This window comes from Lynx canadensis, chromosome A1 (assembly GCF_007474595.2).
Source record: "Lynx canadensis isolate LIC74 chromosome A1, mLynCan4.pri.v2, whole genome shotgun sequence".
Classification (NCBI taxonomy): Eukaryota; Metazoa; Chordata; class Mammalia; order Carnivora; family Felidae; genus Lynx; species Lynx canadensis.
Window position 1 is genome coordinate 144,172,283 of NC_044303.2, and position 18,505 is coordinate 144,190,787.

The following is an 18,505-nucleotide window of genomic DNA, read 5'->3' on the forward strand; positions in this document are numbered from 1 at the left end:
AGATATGTGAAAATATGAACAAGAGGTTAAGAGTCAAAAGGAGAAATTAATGAGAAAGTCCAATATTGGCTTATATTGGTAGTTCCAAAGAAAGAATTCAAAGAGTAGGAGCAGAGGGAAGCTGAGAATTTTCCAGAATTGAAGAAAGCTAGGAATCCTCATACAGAAGTACATCTAGTACCAAACAGGATATAGAAGTACTTTCCTGAGTAAAAAGGTTGCAGGAACAGATGAATCATACCAGTTCGGTTTTCTGAACAACCTTAAATCCCAAGGCGGCAACTATCACTTGAAATTAGGTCAAGTACAGATTGGTACAAACACAGGGAGGTGGCTAAAGCGACGCTCCTGTTATCATTTTACCTGAAATCCCATGTCTTTACCCAAAGCTATCAAAGCAAAATTTATTTGCATTTCTGCTTAAATGGAGTATGTCTTTAAACTTTCCTGTACTAGGTCTGCACTGACATTGATGAGTGTCAAAACGGAGCGTGTGTTCTCAACTCTATCTGTATTAACACTCTGGTAAGTATTTTTCATGGATGATGTTATCAAAGCAGACCAGTTATTGAGACAATCATATGTTTATAAATCATAACCCCAAACACACATAGAACAGGTGGGTACAACATATTTGGTTGGCAAATGAAGATAAAAGTTTATGTTGAAGAATAGTTTTTCATGTGAGAGTAATTTTATAAGTAATTTTTATATAAGAATTATTTTCTAACTGCTATATTTTAATCATAGTTGCAATGTTGGGCTTTTAGAATATATTTTTGAAATATTCTTTTATTTTAAAAATATGAAGAGCTTCTTAGTTTATACAGTTCAGAATATACATTTTATTGGTGATGACACAATCCCCAAATAGTATTCATTATTTTTATAAATCTCTCCAAAAGTCATTCATATTAAAATGCTTAGCTCTTAAGAGGTCTAAAGTGTATATATTTAGATACGGTTTTATTTCTGAAAGTTCTTGTCAACTGATTCCGAGATAGAGGTGTGGCCCAGTAACCATCAAGAGACCTGCTGATTCCATTTGTGACTGCTTCTAACTTTGTCCCTAGGAAAATTACTCTAGTTTGCTTGTATGTAAAAACATTTTATAGAGGTGCCTGGGTGGCTCAGTCAGTTAAGGGTCCAACTTCGGCTCAGGTCATGACCTCACAGCTTGTGAGTTCGAGCCCTGCCATCAGGCTCTGTGCTGACAGCTCAGAGCCTGGAGCCTGTTTCGGATTTCTGTGGGTGTCTCTCTCTCCCTCCTCCACTTGTGCTCTGTTGTTCTCTCTCTCTCTCTCAAAAATAAATAAACATTTTTTTTAATTTAAAAACATCTTATAAATATCAAGCCCCTTATTTTAGTCCTCACAACAACCATGTCACTAGGCACTATTATTCCCATTTGACAGTTGAAGAAACAACTCCAGAAAAGTAACTGGGCCAAGACCCCCCTCTCCTAAGACTTCCAGCTGCAGAGCCTGTGTTTCTATCCACATACTTGGCTACCTAGGAATATATAGGAATTGTTGCTTCTTAGGTTTTCACCAGGCCCTTATCAGTGAGTCTGCAGATAGAGATTTGGGAGACACTGACATAAAGGTAATAACTAAAGTCACCCTGGGGGAAGAAAACTAGATGGTGGAACCATCTAGAAAGTAGAACTCCGGAGAACCTCAAAAATGGGCCGAGGAAAAAGAGCAAGAGCCAAGAAAAGGAGAGAACCGACCAAATGGAGCAATCCGGTAAGGCCAGTAGATCGAGGAAGACCACTGAAGAGCGTCCTTTGGAGTTGGCAGTAAGAGGTTGTTAATGACCGAAATCATTGAACCCTACAGGTGACATGGGTGTCTTTCATGAAATGTAATTTCATCTCAGTAAAGCTGTTAAAAAAAAGTCACGGCCGGTAGAAGGGCTGCTGTAGCAGGGCTGACAGCTCATTTGCCAGACTTCTCCACGGAGCCTACCTCATCAAGAATTCTCAGTGCAAGGCCATTGACATTTCTCTGTACAACTGTTCTTTGTCATTCCATTTTTAAAAAGCCAAAGGAACAGTTAAAAAAAAAAAAAAACCTTGTTTTTTCCTAACATGCTTTTCAATCAAACCGTCTCCCTTGTCCTGAGAATAAATGCTCTCTGCCTGCCAGGGCCTCACTGGCGCCATCAGCCCCTTCCCCTTTTGTCTTCCACGGCAGAGCTGGCAAGTCCTGGTGACGGTGGTTCAATCTAGCCTTCTTCTGCCCTCCCCGCTCTTCCCTCATGTCCGTGTGGCTCACTGCAGCTTCCAGGCTGGCGGTGTCTTCCTCAACATTCGCAGTCTTCCAAGATGTACACATGGGCGGAGAGGCAGGCATGGGTGTCCCTAAATCTTGGCATCACTGAGTACCTACAAAAATAAACACAACTGCAGTCGCCTTGCTCACAGTTCTGAGCCCCAGCTCATCATCTGATCTTTGCAGGGATCTTACCGCTGCGGGCCTTGCAAACCGGGGTACACTGGTGATCAGACAAGGGGATGCAAAACCGAAAGGAGCTGCAGAAATCCTGAGCTGAATCCTTGCAGTGTGAATGCACAGTGCATTGAAGAGAGGCAAGGGGATGTGACATGTGTGGTAAGTTGTCACCTGCTCAATGATTTTTTTCCTCTTCCATTTCAAACACCAACCCCTCCCCAGTTTCTCCTTGCTTCCAGGTAAAAAGTACTCAGAAGTGAAAACATTTCAATTGAGATAAACACAGAATTTAATAGTAACAGGGTCAGCTGAGTTCGCGGAGAGCAATGTGAAGTCCATCGAACATCAGCTGCCTTTTCTCTCCCTGTCAGTCATGGGTCAACACCATTCCCTCGGGCACATCAGTGGTAGAGCCCTCACTCATAGATACCCTCTGGGGAGGGCCAAGAAGTGGGCGGCAAGAAGCGAAGGGGCCGCCTTCCCTCCCTCCCATCCACCGCCCTATTTATTCAGGGAATGTATTAGCATACTGCCATCCTTTCTAGCTGTCCTTAGAATCTGGCCTGATGCTCCAGGAAGCAGGTTGGAGGGAAGCGGTAGGCTGTTTCAACTCTCAGAGAACCCTCCTGTCTCCTGCCAGTGAGCGCGAGGGGACAGAGGGCACTTTTCTGTCTCCACCTACACCCAGATTCAGGAATAGCTCAGCGGATGGTCACTCTTCTCCCTATGCATTACCCAACCCTGGAGCCCATCTGGGGAGGAGCTGGCTGGCAAGAGAGCTGACATGGGTCTCGGGCCAGGTGGGTGCATGCTGGGCCCTTGGTGAAGAAGAAGGCCCTTTCTGACACCCACTCCTAAATCCCAGGCTCCAGAGTCCTCAGGGCTTCTAGACACTGAGAAATCAGCCACTTCAGCTGCCTCCCAGTAAGTCAGGCCCATGGCAGGTGGCCCTTCAGACTGTGGGACTCCCAGGTTCACGACGGTCACTCCTGAGTGGCAGGATGGATTCTGGGAGACGCTTTCTCTCTTCTCTATACCTTGAACTTAGGCTTCTTTATCATTATGCTCACAAAATTTTCTACTGGGAGCATATCGCTTTTAAAATATTGCAAAGGAGAAGAATCAGAATGAAGTTGAAGAAATGTAATAACACGCGTTCTCTCTGGCAGCACAGATAGTCTGTAACAAGGTCCTGACAAAGGAGCAAGCTGGGTCAGAGGGAAAAACCCCACAACTTGCCTAATTCCTATTGCCTGGGCATGTTTATTACCATTGAGAGGCGAGTGTAAATCTGTGTTTAAATCCTAATTTTCTGTGAACAAATTAATGACTTCCCTGGGATGGTGGGTGATGGAGCTCTTAATATGTTTTTGAATTTGTAATAAGGCACGACGACAGATGGTAAAGGATTAATACACTTGGTGTGACTACTAAAATAATTTAATCTGCCAGAAAATGGCTCATTAAAAATGTATTTGTTCCTAGAGGAAATTTTTTCTTTCATTAAAATGAGTCAAGGACCATACCCCATGGCCAAGCTTTCCAGGCCTTCTGAAGGCCCGCTGAAGCAACTGCACGGAAATAGGGGCACTTACGGGAGGGGTGTCTTTGGCCTCCTGCCTTCTGAATTCCTGGTTGCAGAAGGAAAGCATGGATGATTGAGAACAGGCAGGCTGCCGCTTAGGAAGTCACTGGTCTTCAATCACCTTCTTTTGATTAGCAAGGCCAGGAAATTTAATGTTTATTCATGTCAAGTTCTTTTTCCCTAAACCCTGCTTCTGTTCCTCAGGCTCTCTGTCCTCTCCCTGACTTTCTGGTTCCCTGTCCTTTTCCAGGTCCTCTTCCTCACTGTTCCTTCCTCTGTTCTGCCTTCCCCCTCTGCAGGTGCCTGTCCTGTTCCTGGGCTGGGCCCCCAGGTCCTACCTCATGCCCAGGGCACCACTTACTGAATAACTTCTTTTGTCTTCTGTTTGCCAGCGATCCTTGCTCAGTAGCCTAGTTGTCTCACCTACAATGGGGTGAGATTGCAGTGTGCTACAATTGCAGTGCACTACAATTGCAGTGTCATTGTAAGGATTGGAGACAATGGGTGTAGGGTCTGATACAGAATAACTATTGATGCCTCTTATGCTGGCAATGAAGTGAGGGCTGGTGACGACAGGGTACTTGGGTAGACTTTTCCAGGGATGGAGAGAACACACAGGCCCAGCCCTGGACCTGTGAGAATCTTCTTCTGCTACAGGGCATGAATAAAGATAAAGCACCTTGGAAGGTTACTCTTTTGATGGAAATTGATTTAGAAGACTGTTAAAATCAGAGATATGACTGCGGTTCAAGAATGATAAGGGAAGTGGCACAAAAGCCACATGCATTCGTTTCTGCTGGGAGAGGAAATTGAATAATCATGTGGAGAACAGGTTAACAGTAACTCTAAATTACAAATACCCTTTGAACCAGGAATTCCACACTAAGACACCAGTGCATGTGCAGAATGACCTATGTACTAGAGTAACCTGTTGTAGCCTTGTTTGCAATAGAAAAATGTTTTAAAAACCAGACACCCATCAGTAGAGGACTGGTTGAATTCATTAAGGCACATGCCTACCACTTTGGGTATGATCATCTGTGACCACTAAAAAGAGTGACGTGATCTACATGGAGTGATATGGAAAGAGCTCCAAATAAAGTACAGAACAGTGGATATAGGTGCTGTCAGTTGTGTTAAAAGTCAAAAGAAAAAGAATGCGTGTATTTGCTTGTCTGTGCATGTTGTATCTGTGGAAGTATACATAATAATGGATGGCCTGAGCCAAAAGAATAGGAATGGAGAGGAGTCTTGATTCTATCTCCCTTTGTACCTTTTGATTCATAAGACTATTCAAAAAACAATAGTTTTAAAATCCTACCCAACAAGGTGGTGTAGCTCTGGGCCCTCCCTCTGGGGAAGCATATATGATTAGCAGGGATTCACAGGGTCAGAGCTGAGGCCCTTGTCAGCCGCCTGCTTCCTCCCAGGCTTGGCTTCCCAAACTTCTCCTGCGCTTTCCCTTCACAGTGTGGCATTGGTTGGGCTGGCGATGGCTATATCTGCGGAAAGGATGTGGACATTGACAGTTACCCCGATGAAGAACTGCCATGCTCTGCCAGGAACTGCAAGAAGGTAAGGAGGGCACACAAGAAAAACACCACGTTCACTGTGGGCTGTCCAGAGCCAGAGCTTATATGGGGGAGGGTTCCATTTAAAACTGCATTTTGAAAGTAGCTGCATGTCAAACGTAGCCAAACAGCCATCAACAGGAAAGTCAGGCGGCTACAGTCAGTCTTGAGGTTAGAAATCATTTCTGACCTAAGACAGATGTAGATGGGGGTGGGGAAATATGGAGAGGTTGATAAAAGGGTACAGCCGGGATACGAAGGCATAAGAAGAATAAACCTGAGGATCTAATGTATAACATGGTGACTATAGTTGTTAACCCTGTATTGTCTAACTGCAGTTGGCTAAAAGGATAGAACTTAAATGTTCTCACCCACACACAAAGAGCCAGTGAGATGTTGGATGTGTTAACTCAATGGTGGGAATCCTTTCACAACATAAAGGTATATTAAATAATCACAGTGTACACTTCAAATATATTAGAATTTTGCCAGGTATACATCAATAAAGCTGAAAAAAAAGTCAGATGTAGATGTTTCTCTGAGCTCTTGTTTCTTCTCCTTAGGATAATTGCAAGTATGTGCCAAATTCTGGCCAAGAAGATGCAGACAGAGATGGCATAGGAGATGCTTGTGACGACGACGCTGACGGAGACGGGATCCTGAATGAGCAGGTACTTGCTCTGCCAGCCGGGCGCATGAATTGCCACATACCAGGGATGCAGAAGAAAGCCTGCGGAGTCCCCTATTATATTAGTCATCCCCCATGGTAGTGATCCCCTGTGATCCCCTGGCATTGCGGCTCTCTCTCCTGAGTTCTGACAGTGCATGACAATGGGGTGGGGGCTGGCTGGCATCCACTGCAGGACCGGAGACCTTGGAGGGATTCAGTAAAGTCTGACTAAATGGTCTTCTGATCCTTTAGGATAACTGTGTCCTGACTCACAATGTGGACCAAAGGAACAGTGACAAAGATATCTTTGGGGATGCCTGTGACAACTGCCGGAATGTCCTGAATAATGACCAGAAAGACACTGATGGAGATGGAAAAGGAGACGCCTGTGATGATGACATGGATGGAGATGGTGGGCTTGTCTTGCTTTGTCTTTTATGTGGGACTCGTGTGTCCTTTTGCCCTTGTTCTCTGTTAGGAGCAGAAATAGCATTGCTAACTCAGAAGGCCTCCCACATGGAGTGGTTTCCTGCAGCTTGTGTCTGGCCCGCCTCTTTCTATGGAAGGAGACTCCATAGCCCACTCCTCTATTTAATAACCCTGGATGTTTCTGGAATTCTACATCTTTGCCAGAAACTTTGTGGGGATTACTTCGAGCGGCGTCTTTGTAGGCCATGTATCTTCCTAGAAAGAGTAGATCTCCCCCACCCCCACTTCCCACCTGTGAGATTCCTGGGAGCAGAGAATTGAATGAGGGGGCCTTGAGCAGGGTCACAAACTACAGGACCTGGGTCTGGCTCCTCCTGCGAAGAATCAGGCATCTCCCGGAAGACAGGCCCTTCCCCTGCCTATTCTGGGAAGAGTGTGGAGGCAGGAGTGGGCCAGCTCTAGGCTCCACTGAAGAGGCCTTCTAGTGTGGGCTGTGTGAATGGCAACCCCCAGAGCACAGTTTGAGCTCTGGAGCCTCTCAGGATGGGAGGCAGAACATTTGTTTCTGTGTAGCTTCCATAGCATATAGATGACTATCATCAAAGTATAGGCTGGATGTGATAGTTTTTGAAAAATATTTCACATCACAAGGGCCTTGAAGGAAAATCTTTAGAAATACGCTCCCGGCCCTCCACCTACTCACCCACCACACACACACACACCACTCCAGAATATCCACACCTCCCTAAAACATGACCTCATCCTCTGCAAGCCCTACTGATGATCAGATCCAGTGGTATGCTGGTAAACCAGTTCAACAAACCAAAAAAAGCTCCAAGATGTAGCATTTGCCAGTTTCTATGCTATAAATACCACTCCCACCATGACTGATTACAGGCTGCTTGCATGACAGGACATAGACAACAGTTGGGAAGAGGGGGGGGCATGGTGGGCCCAGCCCTTGGGTCCCAGTCTTTATTCACATCGTCCCAAGGTCCTCCCTCTCCAGGGCTGGCCCACCTAGCCCTCATGACCTTTTCATCTGGTTACATGATAGTCCTTGACATCTTACACAACTTCTAACTGCATGGAGAAATGCCTCAGATCGCTGTTCATTTTTAAGTCTCCCAGAATCCATCCTTTGAGGGTACATCCAGATGAGTGCTGAGAAAGGTAGTGTGGCTCTTGGAGGACAGCTCAACAGAAGTCACTCACCCCAGGCCTGGGTAGAGGCTTGATCTCTTAGCACCCAGAAGCCTGTCTTCTAGATCTCTGTGTTCACCTGACTCAGGGAACCATTCCTTTCTTGTAGGAATAAAAAACATTCTGGACAACTGCCCAAAAGTTCCCAATCGTGACCAACGGGACAGGGATGGTGATGGCGTGGGGGATGCCTGTGACAGTTGTCCTGATGTCAGTAACCCTAATCAGGTGAGTAGTGTTTGAGGGCCTCATACTCTAGTCTGAGCTCCCCTATGTGAAGATTCTTTAAGACCGGTGCCTAGAAAAACAGCAGAGCACACTGGCTCAGCTCCTTGCTGTTGCACTTACCTACCAGAGCAGACATGGTAGAATTGCACACCTTAGGTCTGGAGGTGGTAGGAAGAACGCTTCACGAGACCTAAGGCCCTCTGGGCTAATCTCATGGGCTGTAGAGTGCCTATGTAGAGTGCCTTAGTAGTAGGAATTTAATGATGCCCAAAACAAGTCTTTTTGCTGGAAGGAAAATGTAGCATGGAAACTAACCTTTGGGAGCCTGTGCCCTTTTAGTCCCCAAGCCCCTATACAGCCTATGTCTGGACATTTCAGATGAAGTTCAGTTAGCGCCGTGTTGTTTCCCTTCTCACTTCCTGTCTGGATAATTGGGTATGATGTGTCATGTATTTTTAAAGCCCTGAGAGAGGGGCGTCATTGTTGCCCTCTGTGACTCACTCCCATTCTGGCTTAATTCCAACATGCAGAAGCAAAGCCAAATCAGTTTGCCTTGTCCCCATGCCTTTGGCTGGCTCTCCTCAGACCCGTGCCAGAGTTCCACGTCTCCACCTGCCACCATCCTGCCCCGGCGCCCTTTCCAATCAGCTCATCTGGTGTGTAGGCAGCCCAGCCATGTGGCTTGATATTTTGGAAGGCTTTTTTGACAATTCAGCATTGTGCCTACACCAATATGGTGCTGTCCTTTTGCAGTTCTGCACCAACCCAATTCCAGAGAGACTTCCTGAGATGCAGTGGTGAGGGGCCAGATCTGCCTTCTCTGGAACGTTCTGTGCATGAAGGCCCAGGGATAAATAATTACATGGTCTGTTCTCTTTGCAGTCTGATGTGGATAACGACCTGGTCGGGGACTCCTGTGACACCAATCAGGACAGGTATGGCACATTTCCCAGCTGCATTAAGGCCCAATGAAAAATTCAGAGGGAATTTTAGCTTTTGGAGCTTTCTGCTGCTACCTTGCTTTGGGATCTTGCTGAATAAATGGAGAGAGATAGAGCTACTGGGGGGACAATAGCCCTGCCTCTGGCCAGGGTCACCACACTTCCTTGAAAGTTCTCTATAGCCAGGTGACGGTGTCAGGAGGGGCCACGAGGCACTCCAGCAAGTGAGATTCTAGCACAGGAGAGGCAATAGAGCATCATGCTTCAGACATGGGCTCTAGATGATACACAGCTAGATAAATCCCAGCCCCTTCACTTACAAACTACCTAACCTTAGGCAGGTCATCAGATCTCTGTGCCTCAGTTTTCTCATCTGAAAAATGGGGACGACAATGGCACGTAGCCAGGTCTGTCGTGAAGATGGAGTTAATTTATGGAGAGTGCACATCACAGCTTCCCTTACATAGCTAGCACTCAGTAGGTATGAGCTCTTTTAATATTATAGTCTTTCAGCTCAGGGAAGCTTCACCATCATCCCAAAATAGGAAACTGTCAGTTTGCTGAGAGATCACTGTTATTTCATTGTCCTTGGAATTTTTTCATTTTGTGTCCCTTTATTGGTGGTATTGTCCTGTGCAAATGAGTTTTGTCAACCTGTCTAGCCCCACATGATGTAGTCCTATATTAAGACACAGGGCTGGATCAGATGCTGTAGCAACATCAGCAAGAACACAGACAAGTTTATCTCTGCCCTGGAGGCACCTGTGGTCCTAGGCTCTGTCCCCTTTCATTTCCATCAGGGATGCTTGTCGGGGCGGCAGGACAGGGATGAGAGAGGGAAAGGACCCTGGAAGACAAAGCAGGGCCTCCCTTCTCAACCCCTTGGAGGTGGCCCTATCCCCAGTGGTTCTTGAGCCCAACCTTGTGCAAGGACAGCTGCCATAAAGTCCCATTTCTGTCCTTGTGCTCAGTGTCCTTGCTACAAAGTATGTGTCAGCCAAGTGCACTTAATCCTACTTCTCAACGCGGTCTCAGTTTCTTCATCTGCAAAGTAGAGAGAATTAAATGCACCTTGCAGGTTCTGTAAGAATAAAAGCTAAAGTAGGTAACGCTCCTGGCAGAGTGCTGGTCCACAGGTGACCTGCACCAAACGGTGGCTGTGTTATTGTTACCACCACACGAGGAGAGGGCCACAGAGTCGGCCCTAGGAGGTCTCCATTTCTAAGTGGAACCTTCCCTAAGGGATGGACATCAAGAATGTTCCTTGGTGCAGGTGGTCTTGCACCGACTGCCATCTACGGAATCTCTAAAATATCCTATCCTGTCACCCTCTAGATATTTGCCTAAAGTAAATGACTCATTCTGCTACATTTTAATTCCCGTAAACTTGAACCTTCGGGAGGAGGACAGGAACTGCTTGTTTTTGCATAAAAATGTGCAAGGCCGTATAGAATGGCTGCTGATGGAAACAGCTCGATCTTAGGATTTAAAAGTCAGCCCTGCTACAGGCACAGGAATTCCGCTGTTTGAGCCATGTCATCTTCTACTTGCCCAGGTTGGCCTCGTTTTCTCTGGGACCCATCTGGGACATGTGGCCTGGAGGGCATGGGCTGGTGTCTGGCTTCCCTCCCCTGTCTGGGATAGGCCATGGGTAGAATGAGGTGAAAGGGACATCTGCTCTGATACAGAGTAGCCAAAGAGGGCCTCCATCAACACGGGGAAAAAAAACTCTGGGGACAGGGCAGTCTCCTCCTCGAGTGGCTCTAAGGCCTGGAAAAAAGAAATGTCAGGGGGAGAATGAGGGTTCTGAGAAGTGCTTTAGAGCAAGACTGAGCCCAGCCTCCATGTTTGCCTCTCAGGCAGGGGCCGCCCCCTCCTCTCTGCCATTCTTCCTGAGGCATGCACATCTGATCCTTCTTGGGTCTGCTGGCCAGGGATTGGGAAGAGGAATGGAAAACACTGGAGGGCTTCCTAGGAGCCAGCACATACAAGTACTCTGTCATAGATTAAATTGCAATATGCAAAATTCTAATCACAGAAGCATTTAATCTTCCTAACAACGCAATGAGGTAGGCTCTATTACTCCCATTTTACAGATGTGGACACTGAGCCACAGAGGGGTCAAGTATCACGCCTGGGGCTGCATGCTAGTAAGTGGCTGAGCCAGGATTCACTGAGCAGCCTGGCTTCACTGCCCCTCACTTTGTTCCCTTTGCACAGTCTCAGCTGGAGGTGGTGGGGTGTGGGGAGGTGATCACAGTCCCCAGGGACTGATAGGAACATCTGGTCACAAAATCAGAAATCCACCTTTATCTTCTTGAGTAGGATATGATGTGCTTGTTTCAACAAGATGAGGAAGTGGAGAAAATGGTCCCGGAGGCCCACAGGGCAGCCCTGTCTAAGGACATGTGGGTCAACAAAGACCAAGCCCCCACACCCAACTCTCTCTTCCTCCCTGCTCACTGGTCACCTGTGCCACAAACCACCTCTTCCTCCTCCCACAGTGATGGAGATGGACACCAGGACAGCACAGACAACTGCCCCACCGTCATTAACAGCGCCCAGCTGGACACTGATAAGGATGGCATCGGTGACGAGTGTGATGACGATGATGACAATGATGGCATCCCAGACGTGGTGCCCCCGGGACCAGACAACTGCCGGCTGGTCCCCAACCCAGCCCAGGAGGATAGCAACAGTAGGCGGGCTCAGCCTCGGGTTGCACGGGGGCCCCCAGGCTCCCTTCTGTCAGGCACATGGTGGCACACTTCTCCTCGGGCCTCTCTGAGGAGCCACAGTTTGGGTGGTCAGCAGACAGCTGGTAGACCCCACTGGCGAGCTCCGTCAGAGAAGCACTGCCCGGCAGCCTCTGAGTAGCCCTGGGATGAGGTCACGTGGGCCAGGGAAGCAGCCACACGATTCCCCGCAAAGGGCTTGGGGAGCTGCTCTGCCATCTTGCTTGCCCGTCTCACAGGAGTCCCAAGCTCAGATGGCTATAGGGGCGAGGCCAGTAAGGAAGAGTGTGCACAAAGCCAGAAATGACACAGAGTAGTGAGGACCTTGGTGAGTGGGGGAGGGTACGCCCATCCACAGCTCAGCAGTATTCAGTTCAAATATCTTAATACCAGGTCAGCTGAACAAAACAAACCATGAGCCAGAGGAGCCAGAGAGCCTAAGGATCACCAGATGGTCTTAGAGACTGTCTGGTGATGATAATTTCCCTGTTTTTCATATGTTCTAGAGAAAGTACTATAGATGTTTGCTTATGTAAGATCAGCCTTAAGATTCACCACTTGGTGAACCCCAGCATCCTGACCCAAGGTTTCTGACAAGATCAGTTTTGTAGAGTTGCCTACCACACCACTCTATCCCCAGAAAATTCTTTTGGTCACGTACAGTGGGGTTCAGCAACCAACCAGGATGACTCCAGGATGGGGCTCGGGGCCACCTCAGACATGGCTGCTGCTGGGCTCCTCTGCCCACATGGGTGGAGAGTCATAGCCCTGGAGGTGGGGTGTGGGCTCCCTCCAGCTCCTTGCCCAGCCCTGTCTCCGTCAAGCACGGAGTGGGCGGTAGCCAGCTCCTCTCCTCCTCCCCCGCCCCACCCAGGTGATGGCGTGGGAGACATCTGTGAGACTGACTTTGACCAGGACCAGGTCATCGATCGGATCGATGTCTGCCCAGAGAATGCGGAGGTCACACTGACCGACTTCAGGGCCTACCAGACAGTAGTCCTGGACCCTGAAGGGGATGCCCAGATTGATCCCAATTGGGTGGTCCTGAACCAGGTAAGCGTCAGTGGTCAACAGCAGCTCAGCTCTGCCTCTCAGCACAGGTCGTTCTGGGAGAAGTGGGTAACAGTGACAGGGGGCACTGTTTCGGACTGCACTTACTCCTCATAATCACCCTATGACAGAGCACTTTCATTAGCCCTGTTTTACACATGAGATCAAGTCCCATCAATCTGAAATGATTGCTCCAGGTAGCAATGCAGGTGATGGCTAAGAATGCTAGAACTGGGACCCCGGCAGTCTGACCCCAGAGCCATGCTACTGATCTCTCCTTATTGTGTAGCTACAAAGAGCAGGCACAGAGAGGCTTAGGTTTTTTAGTGTCACCCAGGAAGTCACATTCATTAGAAGTCTATGTTCTCTCGATTAAGCTGATTCAATAAACCCTTAATTACAGTTTTAGCAAAATAATCTCTATTCAGCTTCTCTTTCCCCCCTCACAAGTATGTGCTTTCTTTGAGGACATAACAAGGTAGAACAGTTCCTCAGGTAATTAAATCTTTGTGCGGAGGTCAGACCTTGCTGACCACTCACCAATGCTGCCGGAGGCTCTGGGCTTCCTTGAGCTTTCTCCAGCCTCTAAGATGGCCTTCAACTCTCTCTGCAGGGCATGGAGATTGTGCAGACTATGAACAGCGATCCTGGCCTGGCAGTGGGTATGTCCAGGGCATCAGGAGCACATGTATAGAATCCACTCGTTGCAGCTCCTCATGTGGCTGGTCTGCCTCTCTGATCTTCTTCTGATCCCTGCAGGGTACACAGCATTCAACGGAGTTGACTTTGAAGGGACCTTCCACGTAAACACCCAGACAGACGATGACTACGCTGGCTTCATCTTTGGTTACCAAGACAGCTCCAGCTTCTACGTAGTCATGTGGAAGCAGACAGAGCAGACATATTGGCAAGCCACGCCATTCCGTGCTGTGGCGGAACCTGGCATCCAGCTTAAGGTACCAACAGCTCTAAGATACTCATCTCTCTTCGGAGCCCTCTTTTTAAATCCTCTGTTGTCCCATGTGGCTTTTAGTTCATCTGTGAAATCGAGGTCTTTGTGCTACAGCACACCCAGGGCTTGGCCTTCATTCTTGGGTATAAGCTGTGTCCTAACCTCTGGGTGACCGATGGTGAAAATGTCAGTCTGAGTAGGGCTCAAGAGTTGGGAGAGATTTGGGGGTATGTCACCAGGCACAACATACCAGTTTAACTGGCTAATCTGTTCCCTTCATGGGGCCAGCTGTGTACAGGAGGGCTGAGCGGCTGCCTTCCTCACTCCTGCTTGGAGAAAAGGCACACTTGAGAGCTCTCAGAAACACATGTGGGGAGCAATGGATTTACAGCAGGAAAAAAAGTGGAATGGGTTAGTGGGGTATCAGCCAGGGCTGGTTATTAAAGGGTTAAGGGTCACCTCAGGAGAAAGGGCATTTAAGTGTTTACGCTTTTGTCCAAATCCAAGACAGCCAGATTCTAACCGTGAAGTCACCACCCCAGGGACCCAGGAAGCAGGAAGGGTGGTCTGTGTATTTGGTTCTACCGTGCTCGTGTCCTTTCCAGGCTGTTAAGTCTAAGACAGGCCCGGGGGAGCATCTCCGCAACTCCCTGTGGCACACCGGGGACACGAGTGACCAGGTCCGGCTGCTGTGGAAGGACTCGAGGAACGTGGGCTGGAAGGACAAGGTGTCCTACCGCTGGTTCCTGCAGCACAGGCCCCAGGTGGGCTACATAAGGTACGTGGAAGACATCTCACCTTGCACTTGAAGCAAAGCACATCCTCATTGTGCGTCACAGAACCTTCACCGCCCTGAGCAGTCCTGACCCCGGATGGCCCTCCAAGGGCATGCTTCCAAGACTCAGGCCATGGCTCCCAGAAAAGTAGTAGGAGAAAGGCACCCAAGCTCAAACTAACCAGCTGGACATTACGGCCCAACTGGGAGGGACTTTCTGCACGGGAGGTGTCAGCATTGGGGAAGGAGGTGCTTGAGTGGTGACCCCCTTTCTGCCATGCTGACCACTGTGAAGCAAGGCCTGGGTAAGCCTCCTATCCACACCTGCCCTGTATGGTGGCTTGTTCACGAATATTCATGCTGCACTGCGGTGGGTCCCTTTTGTGGTCTCTTCCCCTCTGGACTATCAACTCCCTGAAGACAGTGCCTGTATCTCCTTTTACCTTGGTCTCCCCACTGCCGGGCCTGTACCACATGCGGCAGGAACGGATCTTCACATGAGCCAATGCCATCTGCCTCATTTCCCTATAGGACTATTTAAAAAACAAGCACTAAAAACTCTTCTCAGAAACGAGGATGGCTTAGGCTACATCTTTGAAATTTAGACCATGTACTTACTTGCTCATTCCTCAAACGTGCAGATCAACACCAACTACAGCTTATGTAGACCAGTGGCAGTCTCCTGACCAGGAAACCAGCCTGGTGGAAAAAAGAAAATCGCGGTGGCTAATTCATGTTTTGGTCTTCTTTGAGCATTTAGTCAAATGTACTGTTTGTCGCACAGTAAGACGTTCATGTTCTGAGCCTTGTGAAGCCTAATGCCTTCTTTTCTGTCCCAAAATGCAGTCATAGAATACACAATCTGCCTGCACATAATTTGCAAAACTATCTAATTCCCTAACACTGTAAGAGAAAAATAATAATTTATGACAAAATCACGTAAATGTTTAAACACCACTACATCACAACACAAAATGAAATAGAGGCAGTGACATTCTAATGCAGGTTGTTCTGCTGGTGAGTTAACTTCTAACAAGGAGAACACCTCTTTTTAAGCAAAACAAAGTAGTCGTTTCTCAATTTACCGCCCCCCCCCCAATTCAGTATATATTAAAACAGTGCAAAAAATACTTGATGTTCTCAAGTAAACGGAAGGTAGGGTCTAGGCCTGCCCTGATAATTGTAAGCAGGGTTTTCACCTACCCAGGTGTCTGAAGGAACACCCCAAAGGAGTATAGGATGCAGGACAAGTTGTGACTGTTCTCTCCAGGGCTTTGTAAGCCATTCAGCATCCCTGGCTTCTGTCATAAAATGCCAGACAAAGAGCCACAAATTTCTAAAGCCCTTGTTTAGGGGAGGGCTGTTGCTCCCGAGGAGGATCACTATTCTGAGATTGCACCAGGTGCTACCAGTCAGACCGCAGGAAAAGCAGTGATTTTTCAGCATGTTGTCTGGACAAGGTAACTCACAGGACAGTGAGGTCACAAAGCCTCTTGGCCATGGTTCACACTGTGGTTTCTCTTTAACTCATCAGCAAGTACCCATCGAATAGGACTCTGTGCCCAGCATTGTGTTAGGCTTTTGGAGAGAAAGAATATGGGAGGACAGGAACATACAGTCCTTGACCTCATGGAACTTCCAGTCCAATAGGGAAGGGGCCACAGCTGGAGCACAACCCAGGGCTGTGAAAAATGGAGTATGAAACAGCAAAGATGTGAGTATTTAAGAAGTGAGGCCCCTCAGGAGCACCTGGGTGGCTCAGTCAGTTAGCTGGTTGGCTCAGGTCACGATTTTGTGGTCCGTGGGTTTCAGCTCCCTGTCAGGCTCTGTGCTGACAGCTCGGAGCCCGGAGCTTGGTTCGGATTCTGTGTCTCCCTCTCTCTCTGACCCTTCCCACCTCATGCTCTGTCTCTCTCTCAAAAATTTAAAAAAAAAAAAATTTTTTTTTTAAGTGGGTCCCCTGGGTCCCACAGTGGGTGCTTCACCTTGACTTGGGTTTGAGGTTCCTGAAGACTGGCTTGGGCTGTGTTGTCCGCAGAGTGCGCTTTTATGAAGGCTCTGAGTTGGTAGCTGACTCCGGGGTCACCATAGACACCACCATGCGTGGAGGCCGGCTCGGCGTGTTCTGCTTCTCCCAAGAAAACATCATTTGGTCCAACCTCAAATATCGCTGCAATGGTAACGTGCATTCTTGTTACTATACGATATTATTACTATCATTAATCAGAAAACGCCGCCTTATTTTTATAGCACATTTTCTTCTCAGGAGCTCCAAGCTCATGCGGCATATTCATTAAAATGTAACAGTCTCTGTGTAACCAAAGTAAATGGTAGATCTCATTTTTCCTACTTGGTAGATGAGGACATTGAGACCCACAGAATTTAACTGCTTGGCTTAGGATTTGGGGTTCAGTGAGAAATTCACTCAGATTTAATTTACGGCAGCCTTTATTTTCTCATGGCTCAAACATAATCACACTCAAAATCCATTCTGCCTGCTAATTTCCTCTAGGCCTATGAATGAGCACTCCCGGGCTTTAAGCCAACAATTTGCAAAGCAGCCTGAAGTAGAAAATGGCTGTGGAGGCTTCAGGGGCCTGTTGCTTAGGCTGACAGTGACCCCTACAGGATGCTTGCACAGCACGAGATGGACCCGGATTCGAGGTGGAAGGAGCTTTACTAACCCCCCTGTGCCTGTTCTGGTTTGCAGACACCATCCCAGAGGACTTCCAAGAGTTTCAAACCCAGAATTTCGATCGCCTGGATAAGTAAACCAAAGAAGCAATCCATAATTGTTTTTCCAAGCACTAAAGCCATCTATTTTTTAACTTACTACACCTTTTTTTTTATATACATTGTGCCTGCCTTTTACCAATCCAAATAATATCAAACTTTTTATATGGATGTGGCAATAAAGAAGAGATAATTTCTAAAACCTGGGCTACTCAGACATTGCTTACATGTGGCTCAGGCTTTGATGGTGTGTATGTGCTTCTCTGAGGTATACATCTTGAACTTGTAGGGGGAATTTTTGCTTAGACTGGGTGAGTCAGTGACACTGAGCAAGTGCGTGAATCAGGAGACTCAGGCCGAAGGTCTGATCACTGGTCCCTCAGGTTATCTTCACATAAAAGCCTAACAGTGCTATTGCTCACCTCAGCAGCCTCAAAAACACATGCTCAGGGGAACCTTCCCCAAGAAGATTTTTCCTGACCAGTCCTGGAGCCAATCTGTCTAATTCCTTCTGACACCCTCCCCCACTCCACACACACCTTTCCACACCCGCACATTCAGCAGCCATTGTGCTTATTTATATATTTGGCTCCCCCCAGTGGAATGTAAGCTTACTGACATCAAAGACCATGTCTTTTAACTATAATCGGTATTCCCAGTACCCAACATAGTACCTGAAATATAGTAGATATCCAGTAAATGTTTGCTGGCTTGATGGCTGAATGCCTCTTAAGTAACAAGGACAAAAGTGTAGATGGATCATATAAGCCCTTCCACAACTCAAAAAGCTCTTCACAGGGGCGCCTGGGTGGCTCAGTTAAGCGCCCGGCTCTTAGTTTCAGCTCAGGTCATGATCTCACGGGTTCGTGAGATTGAGCCCCATGTTGGGCTCTGCACTGACAGGGTAGAGCCTGCATGGGATTTTCTCTCTTCCTCTCCCTCTGCTCCTCCCCCACTAATGCGTGCTCGCTCGCTAATAAATTAAAAAAAAAAAAAAAAACCCTCACGACATATGCTGTATGATTATATCAGTAACCTAATTTCAGTGCCTAATTTAGACATACCATTCCATTTGTAAGGCAAAGATCCAGGCCCATTTTTATAAACTCTGTAAGAATTCTGTTTTAAAGAATATTGCTGGGTAGTAATATATCCTCCTATTCCAATACTCCTGGAG

At 47.5% G+C, this 18,505-nt stretch overlaps 1 protein-coding gene across 1 annotated transcript in view; it reads left to right on the forward strand.

The window, feature by feature from the left end:
- The window catches only part of THBS4 (thrombospondin 4), a 38,477-nt gene extending 21,026 nt beyond the window's left edge, over nt 1-17,451 (forward strand). Inside the window, exons 9-22 of the mRNA XM_032593942.1 lie at nt 457-525; nt 2,463-2,615; nt 5,512-5,616; nt 6,176-6,283; nt 6,535-6,694; nt 8,024-8,142; nt 9,025-9,077; nt 11,588-11,781; nt 12,693-12,871; nt 13,482-13,530; nt 13,628-13,824; nt 14,426-14,598; nt 16,634-16,773; nt 17,306-17,451. Coding sequence (XP_032449833.1) covers nt 457-525; nt 2,463-2,615; nt 5,512-5,616; nt 6,176-6,283; nt 6,535-6,694; nt 8,024-8,142; nt 9,025-9,077; nt 11,588-11,781; nt 12,693-12,871; nt 13,482-13,530; nt 13,628-13,824; nt 14,426-14,598; nt 16,634-16,773; nt 17,306-17,367 — 1,761 coding nt within the window. The 3' untranslated portion in view covers nt 17,368-17,451. The remainder of the gene's footprint in view (nt 1-456; nt 526-2,462; nt 2,616-5,511; nt 5,617-6,175; nt 6,284-6,534; nt 6,695-8,023; nt 8,143-9,024; nt 9,078-11,587; nt 11,782-12,692; nt 12,872-13,481; nt 13,531-13,627; nt 13,825-14,425; nt 14,599-16,633; nt 16,774-17,305) is intronic.
- The last annotated feature ends 1,054 nt before the right edge of the window (nt 17,452-18,505 follow it).